General features: G+C 43.4%; 1 protein-coding gene across 1 annotated transcript in view; it reads left to right on the top strand.

The window, feature by feature from the left end:
• Window positions 1–659: 659 nt before the first annotated feature.
• The window catches only part of PPIE (peptidylprolyl isomerase E), a 42,157-nt gene continuing 22,455 nt past the window's right edge, over window positions 660–20,361 (top strand). The window contains exons 1-7 of the mRNA XM_007952680.2: window positions 660–690; window positions 2,650–2,748; window positions 6,148–6,191; window positions 6,648–6,674; window positions 8,751–8,832; window positions 9,333–9,433; window positions 13,112–13,235. Of these exons, the coding sequence (XP_007950871.1) occupies window positions 660–690; window positions 2,650–2,748; window positions 6,148–6,191; window positions 6,648–6,674; window positions 8,751–8,832; window positions 9,333–9,433; window positions 13,112–13,235 (508 nt within the window). The remainder of the gene's footprint in view (window positions 691–2,649; window positions 2,749–6,147; window positions 6,192–6,647; window positions 6,675–8,750; window positions 8,833–9,332; window positions 9,434–13,111; window positions 13,236–20,361) is intronic.

Below are 20,361 nucleotides of genomic sequence, written 5' to 3' on the forward strand. Positions count from 1 at the left end.
CTATAAATTTCTTAATAGGAAACGAGTTTACTTTGTAAATTTTCACCTAAACCACAAAATATTTAAAGTGTGTGCCGACTTACAGCGGCCCTACAGGACAGAGGAGAACTGCCTAAGTTTCTTAGTGTACCAAAATATATCTGGGAGCAGATACCCAAGTCTTCCCCGGCGGAGCCACTGGGGTGAGTCGGAACCACTGACCTTTCAGTTAGCAGCCAACCGCATAACCATTGCACCACCAGGCCTTCTTCAGTTTAAAGTGATGCTCCTATTTTTTGAGGGCCTCGGTTTTGTTTCATATCACTGGTTGTTTCTTGACCGACCCCCTCTAAACCTCTCCGCGACCCTGGCCCACATTGCCTGCATCTGCAAGAGTAGCATAGTGGCTAAAAGCACTTGACTGCTAACCAGAAGGCTGGCGGTTCACACCCACCAGCCACTCCTCGGAAGGAAGGTTAGGCAATCCTACTTCTGTAGTGATACTGCCTCGGAAACCCAAGGAGGGGTCACTATGAGTTGGGGCCGACTCGACGGCACATAACAACAACATAACAGCAAGAGTCAGCGTGGCCGAGGGCGGCGACCGCCCAGCGAGAGGAGAGGGCGGGGGAACGGGGCGGGCTAAGAGCTGGTTTCCGGCGGAAAAAACGGGAGGCAAGATGGCCACCACCAAGAGGGTACTCTATGTAGGTAAGTAATGGGGATAAGGCCGGGTCTTCATACAGAGTTCGGACTGTGCCCGGGTTGGGGGCGACGGTGACTAATCGCGGCACCAGGAAGCGAGCGGCGGCCTGGACCGGCTCTCTTGTGGGAGTTTTCCCCACAGCACATGCTTGGCGCTCGCGAAGTAACGGCTTTGCTGCCCACAATCTCTTCCCCTTCTGACCCTGCGTCTGGACGGGTGGTGACGGGTGTTATTGTGGCCTCTGACCGCAGCCTAAACACTTAGACCTATTCCTTCCGCAGTTCCGCAGCGTTGGCCCTTTAGAGGATAGAGTTGCTAAAGTGGCTAGGGTACTATGGAAACAGCCTTACAGCGCGAGTTGGTGAGCTTTACGTGGGACTGCACGACAGACAGTGCTGAAGAAGGAGGGGGGGTAGGGGTTTCGGGGAATCACCATTCTATCCCGAGAGGTGGGGGCAAACTTCCCGGAGGCGGTGAGGTCAGAGCTGGGTTTAGAAAAGATCAGGTATTGGGTGGGCAGCTAAGGTGGGGGGAGCAAAGCTGTTTCCTGAATGAGAGTTTGTTATATGTTAGATTCCGACTCACGGCAACCGCATGTTTTAAAAAGAACTGCTCCATAGGGTTTTCTTGGCTGTATCTTTCTTTTTTAAAAGTATGATTTGGGTGAAAGTTTACAGAGTATATTCGTTTTCCATTCAGCAGTTCATACACATTTTGTTTCATGACATTGATTGCATTCCCCATAATGTAACAGGTCTCTTCCCGCTTCCTCCCTGTGGTTACCTTTTTGTTGTATTCTTTCCTATGCACTCCTGCCCTCTGAGCTGTCTCCCCGTCCAAACACTGCCCTTATGATTTCCCACGGTTTGTTGAATGTTCTGAGCATTGTACCTACCTGGTGTAAATGTTCATCTTATATGTCTGTCTTTTGTTTGGCTGGAAGCCATGGAAGTGAGTTCAGTTCCAGCCCTGAAGGGTGACCAGGAGCTATAGTCTCCAGGGTTTGGCCACTCTCTGTGGGACCAGTAAGCCTGGTCTTTTTTTTTCCCCTTTATGATTTAGAGTTTTGTTCCACGTTTTTCTCCCACTCTATCCAAGATTTCCTGCACTGATCCCTTTCTGAGTGGTTGACAGTGGTAGCTGGGCACCATCTCATTCTTCTGGTCTCAGGATCATGTAGGCTGAGATTCACATGGTCCACTAGTCTCTTGAACTAATTTTTCCCATGTGTCTTTTATTTTCTTCATTCTTTGCTCTGAATGAGGAGAGGCCAGTTGTTGCATCCTAGATGGCTGCTCTTGTAGGACCCCAGTTGCTACTCACCAAAGTAGGGTGTAGAACAATGTTTTTGTGTAGTAGTTATATCTTGGCTGTCATCTTAAAGGAAGCAGATTGCCAGGTTTTCCTCAATACCGCTGAATGGGTTCCAACCTTCAGCCTGTAGTTTAACAGTCAAGTGCAAGCTGTTTACACCACCTAGGGACCTTGAATGGAGAACAGCAAGCGCAGAACCCCAGAAGTGTGAAGTAGCTTGGTATCTGGGGGCAAACAGTTGGACAAGCAATGGGAAAAGAGGCTGGAAAGGTGGACAGGGCCCAGGTTATTAAGGTCTTATGTACCATGCTAAAGAATTTGTCATGGGGGCAGAGGAGGACTTTTAAAGAATAGTAAGCAGGGAAATAATATAGTCAGATTGGCACTTTCTTGGAATCATTCTGGTGGATGTGTAAAGGAGAGAGAAATTGGAAGCAAAAAGCCAATTTAGAAACTGCCACAGTAACAGTAGTTAGATGAGGGTCTGACAAGAAGTGGAAGAGGAGTGAACTCACTAGTCCATTTGTGTACCCAAGAGACTATAGGGCCCCTCTTCCTTTCCCTATGGCGATCATGCTAACAGCGTGTTACAGCGACTACTCCAAAAGTATTAAGGATGGTGGCTCAGAAGGCTCTTGGCATCTTTGCAGGTGGGCTGGCAGAAGAGGTGGATGACAAAGTCCTTCATGCTGCTTTTATTCCCTTTGGGGACATCACAGATATTCAGATTCCTCTGGATTATGAAACAGGTAGGTCTTTCAATGTCTCATATTCAGATTCCTGGTGCCAGGAAAAGAACTTGGGAATAAGACATTTTTTCATTGTGATTTGTGTGAAAGTTTACAGAGCAAATTGGTTTTCCATTCAACAGTTCATCCACAATTTGTCTGTGACACTGATTGCAGTACTTACACTGTAACGTCACTCTTCCGACTTCTTCCCTGTGTTTACTGTTTTCATTAGTCCTTGCCTATCCCTTCCTGCCTTCTGCCATTTTGATCTGGTGTTGATTGTTCTAAGCAGTGCATCCCTCCTTGGTATTATTGTTCACCTTGTAGACCTGTATATGTTTGGTTGAAAGTTGAGCCCTATGGGGTTGGGGGGAAAGTTTTAAGTCATGTGCATTTTGCGTATGGCTGGTATGTACAGTCAGTCCTCATTATCTGCTTATTTATGAATTCACCTATTTGCTCAGATTTATTTGTAACTTTAAAGTCAATATGATGTTCTTTCATAGTCACTTGCAGACATGGGCAGGGTGGTGGAAAATTTGAGTCACTTGATGTGCACGTTCTCATCTGAGGTTAAACAAGCCTTTTGGTTTACCCATCATATTATAAGAACGTGTTCTTTTCATGGTCTATTTTGTGCCATGTTTTTTGCATTTTTGTGCTTTCTGCTGATGATTTCGCAGTTTAAAATGGCTCCCAAGCATAGTGCTGAAGTATTTTCTAGTGTCCTTAGGAAGGCTGTGATGTGACTCACTGAGAAAATGCGTGTGTTAGGTAAACTTTGTCCAGGCATGAATTAGTGCTGTTGGCTGTGAGTTCAGTGTTAATGAATCAACAATATATATTATGTAAAGTGCAGTGTCTTTAGGGAGCTCTGGTAGCATAGTGCCTAAGGCACTTGACTGCTAACCAGGAGGCTGGCGGTTCAAACCTACCAGCCACTCCTCGAAAGGAAGGTTGGGCAATCTACTTCCATAGTGATACTGCCTCAGAAACCCAAGGAGGGGTCCCTATGAGTCGGGTCCAACTCAATGACACATAACAACAACATAGTGTCTTTAAACACAACAGGAGGAGGGGATAGTCGTGGTTCAATGGTAGAACTCTTGCCTTCCATTCAAGAGACCAAGGTTCAGTTCCTGGCCAGTGCACCTCCTACGTAGTCAGCACCCTGACAGGGGAGGCTTACATGCTGCTGTGATGCTGAACAAGAGTCACTAGAGCTTCCAGATTAAGAAGGACTAAAAAGAAAGGCCTGGTGATTTATTTCCAAAAATTTAGGCAGTGAAAATCCTTTGGATCATAACAGTCCAGTCTGCAACAGGGCTGGGCAGTGTTTTGTTCCATTGTACTAGAGGTTGCTATGAGTCAGGGGCCAACTTGATAGCAGCTCACAACAGCAGCAGACAGAAACACACGTAAAACAAGGTTAGGTGTTGATTGATTGATGACATGTGGCCAGAAGCTTACAGGAAGTTAACTATATATCTCCTCTAGGAGCAGTGGTTTGGTATTTGTTAATTCATTGTTCTCAGTGACTTGATAGAACATAACTACCACAAATGACTAGGCCCGACTGTAATGAAATTCGGAAGGGTGTTGCAAAAACGGCCAGGAGGCCACATATTCTGACCTCCTAGAACCCCACAAGAGGAAGGCAGAATCACCAACAATAGCCCAAGGCCTATTACTGCAAGGCCAGACATGCTGCCTCCCTCCAGCCCTTTCACCAACCGTTCCTCCCAAAGCACCCACCACGTCTCCTCTGGGTTCGATAATTCTCTGCAGTGGCCACACAGAGCTCACAGATTATGAGGTTTATTAGGGAAGCACCACAGGCCACAATTCAAGTTCAGGAAAAATGCTCAGTCTCTCTCCCAGCCCACCGTCCCTCAGCCAACAGTCTCTCACAGTCTCTTTCCCAGCAGTGCTGGTCCCTCGGTGTCTCACTTAGCGATGCATGTCTCTTGCGTCTCTTTCCCAGCAACGCGTGTCTCAGGAGCCCGTGTCTCTTTCAGCAGCACATCTTCCTCAACCAGCAGTCAGAGAGTTCTGCCTTCAGGAGGCCTCCTTTTGAGCCCAGCAGGGTGGTCAAACTAGCCAATCATAGCATCAGAACTCTAAGCACCTGAGAGAGAATGGGCACCTCCCAGAACATTGTTTTGTGCCACGCCCAACAGAAATACTCCAGGTGGACACCTTCAGCAATCAGAAGCTCCTCAGTTGCTCATAGCAAATCCCAACTTGGAGTTTACAAAGACTTATGGGTAGAAAAGCCACACAGAGTAATTTACTACACTGCAGGTGTCTTTATTGGAAATCTGATTGTGATCTTGATGATGCAAAAGGAAGGTTCTGAGGCCATTAAGACCAGGATGCCAGCTTGTCTGTGGGCTGAAACTTACAGAGAGTAATAATTATTGGATTTGTTTACATTATGTGCTTTGCATTAGAACCAGTTGGGGGCTTTGATTTTTGATTACACAATATAAAAACTATAGTAAGAATCAGTAGGAAGATAGTCTTTAAAAAATCTTTGAAGGTCTGGATGTTATTGCCCATCTGTTGGGTAGCTGTGCCTGCTGACCAGACTTCCCTTCTTGGCAGCTGTGCTATTAAATAGCAGAGGGCAGCAAGGAGGTTCAGCCCCAGCAGTGGAGTATTGGTGTCTGCACGCCTAGGTGAGTTTTCCTCAATTGGTATCACAGCTACAGTGCAAGTTTCTATTTGATCTTTTACTGTTACTTTCTAAAATAGGCACTTTAGACCCAGCACTGCTACTAACTTTGTGTGTGTCACTTAAACTCTTTGAACCTTTATCTCTTCAAATCTTAAATAAAAGGATAAGACTGACTTTTGGGGGCCTTTCTTTTCCCTAGTTCTATAAGTTAGAAATTCCTATTGCTTTTGATCTCTTCCCCCAGCTAAGTTAGCTTTCCCTGAGGAGAAGCACTGTACTCTCTTCTTTTTTTTTTTTTTTTTTTATGATAGTTGTAGTTGTTGTTGTTATTTGCCATCAAGTCAGACTCGACTCATATGTACTCTCTTCTTGAATATTCACTTTACTCAGTGGTAAGGCCAATGCTTTGTATCCAGTTGATGCTCAGTTGGAGTGGATAATTGATAAAAAAAATTGTTGCTCTTTTCTAAGTCTGATAAACAGCACAATGCTTGGAAAATACTTAAGGCTTAAATTCTATGATGTGAGAATTGGATACTTCACAGTTTAAAGGTTTAGTTCATTCTTTAGCTGTGTGTATTTAAAACAAATAAAACTGTTAATATTTCTAGAGCATGGTTAAGTAAGCCAAGGAAAATCTGAAAATCAGATTTTTTGCTTTCTAAATGGCATATGGCTATGGCATGTTTCCTCCTGTTGCCCAACAAACATATTGATGGCCCATTTTTATTTTGTAGAAAAGCACCGAGGATTTGCTTTTGTTGAATTTGAGCTGGCAGAGGTAAGAAATTTTCCCTGCTTACTATTTGATTAGTGTCACCGTTGTTTTTGGTTATAGAAGGGTTTGGGTGGGTTTCCACACATGATGATAGAAGTTTCACAGAGACAGAAAGTTGCTGGTTGAAGGAAGCCTGCTAGGCTTGATTGAAAGCTCCCCCTATGTAGTCAGAATGCAGAAACAGGTAATGTCTCAGACTATAGCAAAACGTGGGGCAGGCACTGCTAGTTCTTTTCCCTGTATATATTTTTCTCCATAACCAGAGTGAATGTCCTCACACCACCAGCTCTGATAGGCAGTTAGCAGTTATTCTTTGTTGAATACATAGTCTAGCCAAGTAAGAAGGAAAAATACGTTGTTTTGTGTTTGTGCTGTGCTGTGCTGTTTTAATTTGAACACTAGCTACAAAAAAAAGAGTAAATTACAGTCATAAACCTTTCTCTTGCATTCTTTTGGTAGGATGCTGCGGCAGCTATCGACAACATGGTATGTCTGAAATCCTTGTTTTTACTGAAGCTGTTATTTGGTGCTATGTTACAGCACCAGAGACCCTCATCCACATACTGGTGTTCAGTTTCCACGGTTTCAGAGTTACATAGGAAGCAAAAATTGTCATAATTTGAGTGTATTCTGTATGCATTGACCACTTATAAATTATTTCTCATTCCGACATCCCTCCTCAGTTAATATTAGTATAAATCCCAACCTTCTGTGTTTGCTGTTCTCCCTAACTGTTTTATGTCTCTAGCAGGGGTCAGCCAACTATGGTCTGTGGGTCAAAACCATCCCACAACCTGTGGGTTTTTTTTTAGTATGGCCTATGGCTAAATGGGAGCTCTGTAGTGATACTGCCTTGAAACCCAAGGAGGGATCACTATGAGTCGGATCCAACTCAATGGCAGTGAGTCTGGTTTGGTTTATGAAGTAAATAAATGGTTTTTATATTTTTCAAAAAAAGATGATGAAGAAAAATACACAGTAGGGATTGCATGTGACCTGCAAAGACTTGAATATTTACTTTGGAGACCTTTACAGAAAGTTTACTGAACCCTGGTCTAGCACAATATACTGCAAATTGAATGTAAACTGATTGTAAGATGAATTTTGTGAAAGAGATAGTGTTTCATGAAGTTTGTAAAAGTAATTGCAGAGAGTGCTGTAGCTGGCTGTGCTCAAAAATAGAGCCATTGAGGAGTGAAGCTCTTGTAGGGTTAGATTAATGAGCAGCTGAGGAAGAGAAAGGCTACGTGGATTAATCAGGTGGGTGCTTCAAAAGAAAATGATTTGGAAGTCCTTGGGAAAATTACAGAAACCTGTATGGGTTTCCTATTGCTGCTGTAACACATTACTACAAACTTGGTGACTTAAAACAGCACAGATTAACTATCTTTGTTCCAGAGGTCAAAAGTCCAAAATGGGTCTCACTAGGTTAAAATCAAGATGTTGGCTGGGCTTCATTCCTTTTGGAGGCTATAAGGCAGAATACATTTTTTGCCTTTCCCAGCTTCTAGCAGCTGTCCACATTCTTTGGCTTATAGTTTCTTCCATCTTCAAACGAAGCAGTGGCTATATCTTTCTAACCCTGCATCACTAAAACTAGCTTTTCTGCCTTCCTGTTCCATACTTTCTTCTGTGATATAGGCTTGCTGGGAGCCACAGTTGACTTGGTGGCAGCGGGTTTGATGTTTTTTTTCCTCCACATTTAGAGGACTCTGATTACATTGGGCCCACTGAGCTAATCCAAGATAATCTTCTTTTTAAGGTCAGACAAATAGCATCATTAATTCTTCTATAGTTTTAATTCCCTCTTGTCATGTAATACAGCATATTCCCAGGTCCTGGGGAGTGGGAAGGATATGGATGTGTTTGAGGGTGACGCTTGGATATTTTTGCCTTCTTTTTCATCTTTATGATCTCCATGACTAAATAAGAAGTAAAGATAGCATTTCATGCTATCATTCAATTTTTCAAAAAACTGCTGGAAATAAAATTAGTACCTGATTCATCTTTGTTTCTAAGAACAAGGGCATAGCTATAATTATAGGCTAAATCTTTATTAGATCAAGGAATCTTTTTCTTATCTTTCATGAAAAGGTCCAAAAGAAACCTTTTTTAAAAAATATCTATTTATTTACCGTTTTCTGGTATGAATTATTCTTGGATTACAAAGTATTTATGCATTTCATTCCATGTTGTCTGTTAGTTACTCTGTCATCATAATGTCCCTCTACAGTCAGTGATACCATTTGTCTTCAGTTCAAAGCTGATTTGACTTTTTTAAGATGGACTCAGTCCTTGGTAGCTGCACTTACCCTTATAATTTCTGAAAGCCAAAGCTGCCAGCACAGGCCTTCCTGTTTCTGGTAGTAAAGAAAGGAAGCATGTTGTGGCTTAGGGCTTCTTTGTGGTTAGTTTTGTGTTTAGCCTGCTTTTATAGGGCACAGGGTCTCAGGTTTAGAATTATTCCTGAGCAGGTTTCAGACCTCTCAGAAGTAAATGGAAGGCTCTTTTAACCTAATGAGGTTGAAGGATAAAAACATGAGTAGTATTTCAATCTTTCAGAATGAATCTGAACTTTTTGGGCGGACAATTCGTGTGAATTTGGCCAAGCCAATGAGAATTAAGGAAGGCTCTTCCAGACCAGGTGAGTGGAACAACCAAAGATTCCCCATCAGGGCTTCAACTTAGGCCTTTGTTTTTATCCCCCGCTTACTTCCTGATGTGGTGGTACAATGGATGAGAGTAGAGTGTGGTTTGAAGTAGAGAAGGGAATGTAGCACCTCCATGGAAGTAAAGAGTTTGAGGTTCTCAGCAAAGCATTGTTCCTCTGTGAAGGTCCTGCTTGTGGATGTAGACCTGGAGTATCTCCTTCCAGCCTTGGCAAGGGCAGGGATTTCCCTATAGGTTTGGCTCAGTCCACCCTTCATGTTTTCATTCACATCTGCTAAGAGCTGGACTTAAGGGCTAACTTCCCAGTGAGAACTTTCCATTTCTTTGGGAGTTTCCAAGAGGGAGCACCTGACTATGAGAGCCACATAGTATGTTCCACTTTGCTGACTAAAGCTGTGAAGAAGTGGACAGGGCTAATTGCCAGCTGGGTAATAGCTTGGATTTCTTAACAGTTGTATGATTCTTCCCTTTCAGTTTGGTCAGATGATGACTGGTTAAAGAAGTTTTCAGGGAAAACTCTTGAAGAGAATAAAGAGGAAGAAGGGTCCGAGCCTCCCAAAACAGAAAGCCAGGAGGTGAGTTTGAGGGCTGTGCTTCCAGAGGAGAGACTGGGACTTCCACCCAGGGCAGTGGGTGGTATTGGGTGAAATGTGTGGAGGAGTGCCCTTGTAGGGCTCTGTACACATGGTACCAATTTGTGATTGTGTTGAACAAGGGGAAGGTCTCAGGTGATCTTTCCTACTCGCTCACCAAAGACTCTGGTACCAGGCTTATATCTTCCTATTCTTCCCCTGATTCCAAGAAGGGAGAATAAGGCTGAGGCATTGTCTCCTCAGTGTGTGGACAGGTGAAGGCTCTCCCTACTTTGGCTCGTTCTTCTGCTTCTCAGGATAGTGAAGGGGCTCTTCCTCCTCTGTCCACCTTTTGAACAGTGGTGTTTCTCTGAGGGCCTTCCTTAGCCTGCAGCTCCTGTCTCTCCACACTTTCCTTTCATAGTTTCTGCCACTTTCGTCCCATCTAAGGTTACAACAGCCACTCATGTGCTAATGACTTCCAAATCTCCATCCTTTGCCCTTGCCTCTGAGTTTCACATATTTCTGCCTGACACTCTCACAGGCACCTTAAATAAAGCAAGTATATTCCAAGCTGATCTTATCTCCTTTTACTCTGGACTTTATGCCTCATCTTAGTTAATTTTGCTACCTTCCACATAGTCACTCAGACCAGAAACTGCCATGTCCGGCAAAACCACACAAGTTACAAAATGAAGTGACACAAAAGGATTAATGGTTTTCTTTTTTATTTTAAGGAACGGGGGCCAGGCGGACGTCCTGCATATTCTGCGAGAGCGACGCCTGATGCCTTTGTTCTACTTTATTTGTATGTTTGTACATGATTACATCACTAGTTTTGGAATCCATACAATCAGCTTATTCTTTACACAGTTAAAGTTTTACTCCTCTACGTGCTCAAGGACAACAGGTGGTCATTAAAACAATCACAGAAATCTCCTCAGGAATAAGGAGTGTAAATGTTTACTAGGACACAGTGACCCAAAGTATGAAACATCCCAATAAGATAAAAATATGGACGACTGGAATAACATCTAAGTTTAATACTTTGATGTATCGTCAATTATGTATTTAACAGTGAGAGAGGCCTTATCTCTTAACTGTAATTAGAACATGTGCCTTGCAGTCATGTTCTTTTGGGGGTCTTTTTCTTGGTCCCCAACAAGAAACCTCAGTGTCATCTTAGGCCCCTCATTATAATTCATAGCTGATGCGTTGCCATATCCTGCTGATTTTATGTTTTAAATCTTCCTGACTCTCTCTTCTCTTTGTTCCTTTCACTGTTGTCTTGAATTAGACCCTATCATTGTCTCATGAATAATTATAGTAGCTTCCTAACTGGTCTCCTTGCCCCAGGCATGCTCTCTTCCTATTCTTAGCAGCCAGAGGGCACTGTTTAAAGTACAGGTCTTACTGTCTTACTCTCCTCAAGCATTCCGGGGGTTCTCTTCATCGATAGCATTGAGTCCGGCTCCAACAAAGGGGGCAGAAGGGCTCTCCATGTTCTGATCCCTGCCCATCTCTCTACTTTTCATTCCCATTTTACACTTTAGAAACAAGAGTTTGTTGTTCCCTAGACATCTCTGTGTTTTCTCATAAACAGTTCCTCTGCCTAAAATGCCCTTCTGCCTTATTTGACCTGGCTAACTGTTCATTCTTCAAAGCTCAGCTCAGTTACCTCCTTCAGAAACCTTTTCTGAATCCTCCAGTGGAAGGAGATAAGTATTTCTTCTACACTCTTGTGGTACCTTCTGTCCCAGCATTTATTGTATCATATTGGAATTACTTACTTAACAAACACTTTAAATATTATTTATTTGATGCTAGGGATTGTTTTTAGGTACATTTGTTGTTGTTGTTGTTATGTGCTGTCTATTCAATTTTTGAGTTCAGTACTGTTGTGATCTCCAATTCCAGATAAGGATACTGGGGCACAGTTAGGGTGAGTAACCTGCCCAGTGTTACATGCCTAGTGAATAGTGGAGTTGAGATTTGAAACAGGGCTGCATAGCTCTAGGATCTATGCTTCCTTTCACATTTGGGGCTGTCCCTCTCTACTAGACAGCCAGTTTCTTAAGAGCAGGGGCCACTTCATTTATTTTCTAACCCTAGTATTTGGCCTGATGGCTCAGTACATTGATATGTTGAATTATTAATCCAAACTACAAATGAGGTAAAGGACAAGCAAGAGGGAGGGTTTGTATCGAATATTTAATTTACCCTCTGGTCAGCTTTGTCTACTTGAAGCACAAAGCAAGGGTCCCATCTCTTCATTATCTCTGAACATTTAGGCCCTTCTTGCCTTGCTTCCATTGTAAAGAGCTCTGGTGGTATAGTGGTTAAGGCACTTGGCTGCTAACCAAAAGGTCGATGGTTTGAACCCACCAGCTGTTACATAGAAGAAAGATGAGGCAGTGTGCTTCCATAAAGATTGACAGCCTTGGGGACTTGTATACCGTGTGATCATCAGCTTATATGACTGTGAGACCAGAACTAGTTGGTACCCAGTTACCACTATCAACCACTTGGAGGGGGATCTGTGTAGGAAATCCTGGATAAAGTGGGAGAATAATGTGGAACAAAAGTCAAAATCAAAAAAAAAAAAAAAAAAGGACCAGATTTGCTGGTCTGATAGAGCCTGGTGGAACACCTGAGACTATGGCCCCTAGCTTCCTTTCAGGTCTGGAACTGAACACACTCCTATGGCTTCCAGCCAAACAAAAGACAGGCATATGAGCTGAATGTTTACATTAGGTAAATACACTTCTTGGAGAGATCAATCATGGGAGAATAGAAGGGGGGCTGTGTACACACATGGAGACAGCTCGGGAGGCAGGAGTGCATGGAGGGAAGGACACAGGGAAGAGGTGGCTATGGAGAGGAAGTGGGAGGGGAGCTGTTGCATTTGCATTGTGGGAGATTACAGTCAATGTCATGAGACAAAGTGTATGTGAACTGCTGTATAGAAGATGAATTTGCTATGTAAACTTTGACCGAAATCACAGTAAATTTTTTTAAAAAAAAGATTGTAGGGCAGGGTGAAGCAGATGTCTTCGGGAGCACATACACAGTTCAGTGACAATCACATTTATCATGTTCAGCCATCACCCTTATTCATTCCCTAGTTTTTTCCATCACCCTTAAGAGAAAATCATTGTCCCCTAAATATTGTTTTCTCTTCTTCCTTTCTCTGTCCCACCCCTGGTACCCGCTAACAAACTTCGGTCTCTACACACTTGCCTGTTCTGGCTGTTTCATATAAGTGGGATCCTGCATTATTTGTCTTTTTGTAAAATTGGCCTCCTCAGCATGATGTTTTCAAGGTTCATCCATGTTGTAGCCTGTCATCAGGACTTCATTTCTATTTTTCATTGAGTAATCAGCCAGTGAAAACCTGGTGATCTCACTGGTGAGACAGCTTGCTTGTGGGATGGGGCTCGCGTCAGATAGTGTTGAGGTCTCCTCTCACTAGATGTCCAGCTGGGTTTGGTGGCAGTGTCCCTGCCTTCTCCGTCTCTGCTAGGGCCCATGGCTTTCCCTGTCAGCACCTTGGTCCTCTTCACAGATTGGAGTCCCAGCTTCTCATTGGAATTGTGTTCTGGGGATGTGTTCAGAATAATTGCCCTCTGACTTAGGGAGTCAGAGAGCTCTTTATAACTTAGTAGTTTCTTTTGCATGTAGGGAGAGCCCACAGCAAAAAAGGCCCGGACGAATCCTCAGGTGTACATGGACATCAAGATTGGGAACAAGCCAGCTGGCCGCATCCAGATGCTCCTGCGTTCAGATGTTGTTCCCATGACAGCAGGTGAGCAGGACTCCTGGGTCAGGACGAGTGGGAAGCTGGTGGCTAAGCAGGCTGGGGAGGAAGCTAGGGATGCTGGGCCCTTGACATTGCTTCTGCCTGAATCCATTTCAGGCATCTGAGCGTCTAGTAGCGCATGAGGTAATTAGGCATTGTCAAATTCTGGAACCATTAAGGAAAGTAGGCAGTTGAAAAATACAAATGGTGTTAATTACCTTCTGGTTTGGCTTTAATTTTCTGGTAGTTAAAAAAAATTTTAGTATGTTTTCAAACTTACCAGAAAACTATGAGTATAGTATAAGGAAATCTTTTTTTTGTTTGTTTTAAATTGTGATTTGGGTGAAAATTTACAGAGCAAATTCACTTTCTGTACAGCAGTTCACCTACACTTTGTCACATGACATTGAACACAATTTACCACAATGCAACAGCTCCCCTCCCTCTTCCTCCCTATAGTTCCCTCTTCCCTGTGTCCATCCCTCCATGCACTCCTGCCCCCTGAGCTGTCTCCCTGTGCATAAGCAGCCCTTCTTTGTCCCATGATTGTTCTCTCCAACGAGTATATCTACCTCAGGGAAATGTTCAACTCATATACCTGTCTATTTTTGACTGGAAGCCACAGGTGTGGTTTTAATTGCAGACCTGAAGGGCAGCTAGGAGCCATAGTCTCAGTGGTTCCACCAGGCTCTATCGGATAAGAAACTTGGTCCCCCCACTTTTTTTTAATCTCCAAATGATTTTGAGTTTTGTTTCACATTGTTCTCCCTCTCTATCCAGGATATCCTTCATAGATCCCCTTCCAAGTGGTTGACATTGGTAGCTGGGCACCATCTAGTTCTTTTGGTCTCACAGTCGTATAGGCTGAAGATCAGATAGTGTACCAGTTGCTAGGACTAATTCTTTCCATGATTTTTTGGTTTTCTTCATTCTTCTTTGCTCTGGACGAGGAGAGACCCATTGTTGCATCTAGATGGCAACTTGCAAGCTTTTAAGACCCCAGTCACTACTCACCAAAGTAGGAGGTGGAACAGTGTTTTGTGTACTACGTTATGCCAATTGAGTTTGATGTCCCTTGTGACTATGGTCCTGAGCCCACAGGTCCCTCTGCGTAGCTGGCTGTGACCAAGCAGTGACCACAACCTTGCCCCTTGTCAGCTCTACTATACACCTGGGAATTCTGATCATACACATAAAGAGAATAGTATAAAGAACTCTTACATAACCTTTACTTTTCATTAATTTACTTATTGCCCCCATGCTGTCATCTTCTTAATATACATATCTATGTAAGTGTGTGTGTTTGTGCACGTATATTTTTTTTTTATAATAGTATATATGCAACAAATTGTCTTTTCAGCAGTCTTCACGTACACAGTTCAGTGACAATCACATTTATCATGTTCAGCCATCACCCTTATTCATTCCCTAGTTTTTTCCATCACTCTTAAGAGAAAATCATTGTCCCCTAAATATTGTGTTCTCTTCTTCCTTTCTCTGTCCCACCCCTGGTACCCACTAACAAACTTTGTTCTCTACACACTTGCCTGTTCTGGCTGTTTCATATAAGTGGGATCCTGCATTATTTGTCCTTTTGTAATTGGCTTCCTGAGAAGCTGGACTATATGAAGAAAAACGTGGCATCAGGATTGGAGGAAGAATCATTAATAACCTGAGATATGCAGACGATACAACTTTGCTTGCTGAAAGTGAGGATTACTTGAGACACTTACTGATGAAGGTTGAAGAATACAGTCTGCAGTATGGATTACGTCTCAATATAAAGAAAACAAAAATCCTCACAACTGGACCAATGAGCAGCATCACAATAAATGGAGAGAAGATTGAGGTTGTCAAAGAATTCACATTGCTTGGTTGTACAGTCGATACCAATGGAAGCAGCAGTCAGGACATTAGACGACATGTAGCATTGGGAAGGTCAACCGCGAAAGAACTGTTTCAAGTGCTGAGGAGCAGGGATGGCTCCTTGAGGACTAAGGTGCGCCTGACACAAGCCATGCTATTTCCAATCACCTCGTATGCATGTGAGAGCTGGACAGTGAATAAGGAAGACCAAAGAAGAGTTGATGCTTTTGAGTTGTGGTGCTGGTGAAGAATGCTGAAAGTACCATGGACTGCTAAGAGAACTAACAGATCTGTCCTGGAGGAAGTGCACCCGAAATGCTCCTTGGAAGCAAGAATGGTCAGACTTCGTCTCACATATTTTGGTCATGTTGTCAGAAGGAGCCATTCCCTGAAGAAGGATGTCATGCTTAGTAAGGTGGAGGGTCGATGAAAGAGGGGGAGGCCTTCAACGAGATGGATTGATATGGTGGCTGCGATGATGGGCTCAAGTATAACAGGGATTGTGGGGCTGGCGCGGGATCAGGCAGTGTTTCGTTCTGCTGTGCATGGGGTTGCTATGAGTTGGAAACGACTCGATGGCACCTAACAATAGCAACAACAATTGGCCTCCTCAGCATGATGTTTTCAAGGTGCATCCAAGTTGCAGCCTGTCATCAGGACTTCATTTCTCTTTTTCATTGAGTAATCAGCCAGTGAAAACCCGGGATCACACTGGTCTGATCAGCTGTCCGTGGGGATGGCATAGGACCAGGCATTTTGTTCCATTGTGCACACTGGTCACTATGAGTCGGGTAGACTCCGCAGCAGCTAACAGCACCAAATTCTGTCTGTTTTGTTACTGAACCATTTGAGAGGAGGTTGAAGACACCATGCCCTTTTATTCCTCCGAACTTTAGAGTGTTTCATAAGACAAGCCTATTCCTTTACAGCTGTCAAAATTAGGAAATGAACATTGACAAGTTAAGGCCATATTCAGATTTCATAAGTTGTCCCAATATTGTTCTTTATAATATTGTTAGAAATTATTTTCCCTGATAGTGATTCACGCATTACATTTAGTTGTCGGGTCTATTTTATCTGGAGTAGTTTCTCAGCTTTTCATTGTCTTCCTTGATCTTGAAATTTTTGAAGAGGACAGGCCAGTTATTTTTAAGATTGTCCCTCAGTATGGACTTGCTTGGTGTTTTCTCATGGTTAGATTCAGGTTATAGTGTTTGGCAGGAATACCACAGAAGCAGTTTGTTTCCTTTTCAGGCTTTGTATCAAGAAGCACGTGATGTCAGTTTCAATGTTTGTGATTTGTGATGTTAACTTTGATCACTTCCTTTAGGAGGTTCCTGCAAGGTTTCTCCAGTAGAAAGTTACTGTTTTTTTTAGGTATAATTTATTTTATTTTATTTATTTTTTACTTTTATTGTGGTAAAAACATACACGACAGGACATTGACCAACATAACAACTTCGCCAATTACAGCTCAGGGACATTGATGACATTTTTCATGTTGTGCCACCATTATTGCTATCCTTTTCCAAAATATTCCACCACTGTTAGCATAACGCAGTGCCCCACAAACAAAATCTTCCTCTTTCCCCCTTCCTCCTACCCCTGGTAACCACTAATGATCTTGTATGGATGAATTTTTTTTTCCAACCGTATCCAAGAATTTAGCCTCCCCTCCCCTTCCATCCCTGGTAACCATCAAAGAGTTTCATTCTATGTGAAAGTTACTGTTTTTTAAGATTGTAAATTGAAAGCTAAACTTTTTTCTCCTTGCTGTTTCCTGTGTATCCCAGTGGTAACTACTATCAACAGTTGTGTGTGTTTTTCCTATTTTCTTAAATGTTCATGTTGATCCTTCTTGCCCCATGATCTTTTTTGTTTGTTTCAATCTAGCTTTTTTTGTTTTTCATACTTTCCTGTCTTTTTTTTTTTTTTAAATATTTTATTGTGCTTTTGGTGAAAGTTTACACAGCGAGTTAAGTTTCCATTTGACTATTTCCACACAATTGTTCAGTGACATTCAATGTAGCATTTTAGAATATTAACAGAATTTTATATTTTCTGTGCTGCTATAAGCAATATCCTTTTTATTTAGCTGATTATTTTGTTTCATTGCCATATTTCTTGGGGGAAAAAAAAAAGGATGCTCGTGTTATTAGTCCTTGATTGAAGTAAGCCTTAAGTCAGGTTCTCTGGGAAACAGATTCATGGAGATTTGCTACAGGAAGTTAATTAAGGCATGATCTCAGGAACATCACTTGTAAGGGAAAGAAGGCAACAGGATTGAGTAGAGAGAGTGATTGTGAACTGCCATGCAGCTAATACCTTGGGAAGTTCAGGAGCTTGGATGGCACTTTAGGGTTGTCCTGAATTGAGGCAAGGAAGCCAGGCATTTGTACTCTTACATGGACCAGCCACTGGATTCTGGCTGTGTCCCACCTAAGTGTAACCTTAAGTGAAACAGTCCTAGGGCAGGTCTTAGCTATGGGCTGGCAGCAGCCAACATGCCTGGAAACTGGGGGAGTGAGGGTCTGAGTTTTGAAGGGGATCTAAGCAGCTTAAAACAGCATCCGCTACTATCCACTCCTTGCACCCTCAGATTCACTTGCTCGATACAGTAAGTTCACTTCCTGGAAATGGCTCCTCCAGAACTCTGCTTATTCTCTTTTCCTGAGTATATTTACTGTTGGTTTTTGAACCTTAACTGATACTGTCTCCCTCCTGCATAACCCATTTGAGATTCCTCTCATCCTCAGCTGGTTCCTCTGCTGATCTGAGTGGCTTACTGGTAGGGCAGCCTAGACCTGTATCTGAGGGGATGTGAGCTCCTGATCATTATACCTTTCTCAGGCCATGGTGCTGTGCTGGTCCATTTACCTTCAGAACTGGATAGAAGAGTACCAGTCGCTGTCCCAGTGGTTCCCCTGGGTACCAGATGTATTCTGACCTGTCTTGTGTAATAGCTGCCCTACCTCCGCCTGATGATCTGGGTCATGCACCCCCACAAGGATGGCAAGTCATTTGTTTACTGGTTTATTTCCTGGTGCAAGGAGTCTAAAGTGATCAGCCAGCAGCTGATCATTTAAGGGGGCTCTGGTTGTCTTTACAGGTGAAAACATACCCTCTAAGAGCCAGGACCTCTAGGCCCACACAGCCTTGAGTTGTAGGGATGGAAAGTAGGAGTAATAAGCAGGGCTACTCTTAACTTCTACTTTTTGGTTTCTGGATTCCCAGAGACACAGTGCTCTATAACGGTCGTTGGTTTGGGGTGTATACTGTGTCCATCTTCACAGGATATCATTTCTAAGCTGGTGCCTCAGATGCACCTTCAAATGGCTTTTCCACCTGTCGGGTCTGGATGGTGTGGTATATGATAGAAGCAGGAGCACATATCCATGTGCTGACTGCCACACCTCCTTTGCTATAAAATGAGGCCCTTGGGTTGGTGCTGTGTTATACATGTTATGTTATTTGGTCAAACGTTGTGTAAGCCCTTGGCTAGTGGTACTGACTGAAGTCTTATAGGCAGTAAAAGTAAACTTGTATCCAGAATATTTGTTGATTCCTGTCAAGGTGAACTGCTGCCCCCTCCAGGGTAGAAGGGGTCCAATGTAATTGACCTGCCATCAAGTGGTTAGTTGATCTCAAAGGATGAGGCCTCAGCATTGGTCTCAGTCGCTGGTGGTTTGGGCATTTGATAGTAGGCTGTAGCTAGATCAGCCTTGGTGAGTGAAGCCCATGCTCTGGTCTCCTGCATCACTGCCATGCTAGTCTTCATGGCCGCTTTGCTTATGCATCCATTGGGCCGGCACTGGGGTGGCCATTGGCAAAGCCTGAGTATTTCTGTATGTGTGTTCTTTAATACCTCTTCTGTGGTGGATATTATCTGGTGAGTATAAGCATCAAAGACCTTCATACTTTGTGCCCACTCCCATAGTTCCATCCATATGCCTCTTGCCCATACCTCTTTCAGTCTGTTTTCTTCCGGGCTTCTGACTTGCCATCCAAGCCATTTGTCACTGTCTTGAGTTTGTATATATTCTTACTTTGGGTCACTTCTTTTTCCACCCAAAGTGGGTAATCAGGTTTGTTGCCTAAATCTCTTGCCCTTTGGGAGGATCGCCGCTCCCCATTGTCTTTTGAGGGCCACCCCTGAGTAGGGCTGCAGTGCAGCAGCAGACTGTTTTCAGCTTGTCCTATATACCAAGCTAGCTCATCAGTGAGCCACGCTTGTCCTGTTTCCTCCTATGCCAGCTGGTTGTAAGAGACCTTCACGTGGCCATAGGTGTGATCTGAAGGAGAGGTACAGGTACAACTGTGGGTGACATGGAGGGTCTAGCCATCTGCCATGCAACTTACTTGTACCCTCTGGCCCTGCTTATGGCTGATCCTGGATGTGCCATTTCCATCTTACAGTAGGTTGCTGCTGGGCCTGCTGGACCTTATGGCTTATTAGGCCCATCAGAACCCAGTTCATGATTGGTCCTTCTGGCCACATGGTCACTTGACATCCCATGGTCAGGCACTCCATCTCTACCAAGGCCTAGTACCATGCCAGGAACTACTTTCAAATGATGGAGATTTCTCTGCTGCAGATGCCAAGGTCTTGCTCCAGAACTCATTGGGTCTACATTGTGATTCTCCTCTTCGTGCATGTTATAAACATGACATGGCGTCTTTCCTCACCAGATAGAGTTCTCACATTATAGGGTCTGCTGGACCTGGACCAGCTTCAGAGCTCTTTCCAACTTGGGGCCTCTCTCAGTGCTGGCAGCCCTCAATACTGTCACTTAGTAAATGGGTCAGAGCCTTTCCCAAGTGCGGAAGCCTCTCTTCAGAACGTGAAAATGCGTGTAGGGCTTGTGCTTTCTTCTTAGTGGGAGGAGGTGTGAGATGCAATAATTTGTGCTTTAATTTGGTGGTTAAGTCCTAGCATACCTTGATGGGATCAGCTAAAACCATCATCTTCTCAACTTTGTAAGGTTTGTCTCTGTCCTTGTGGAGCACATATGTCTTACATAAAGTCTGTCAATGACATGCCATATCTGACTCATCTGGTCCTTTTAACGTGGTGCCATTGCTAAAGTAGACCACTGTGATGTGCTGCAGAACATTCAGATGGGACTGTCCCTTCTGAAGGTATTATGACTGAATAAACAAAGAATAAGCATTTAATTTTTAAAAAAACTTTTTTATTTTGAAAAAACATCAAGCCAATAGAAGAGTTTCAAGAAGAATGTAATGAATAATCATCAGTCTGCCGTGT

Source organism: Orycteropus afer, unplaced genomic scaffold, assembly GCF_000298275.1.
Source record: "Orycteropus afer afer isolate SDZICR_OR568_19922 unplaced genomic scaffold, OryAfe1.0 scaffold00355, whole genome shotgun sequence".
NCBI classification, from domain to species: domain Eukaryota; kingdom Metazoa; phylum Chordata; class Mammalia; order Tubulidentata; family Orycteropodidae; genus Orycteropus; species Orycteropus afer.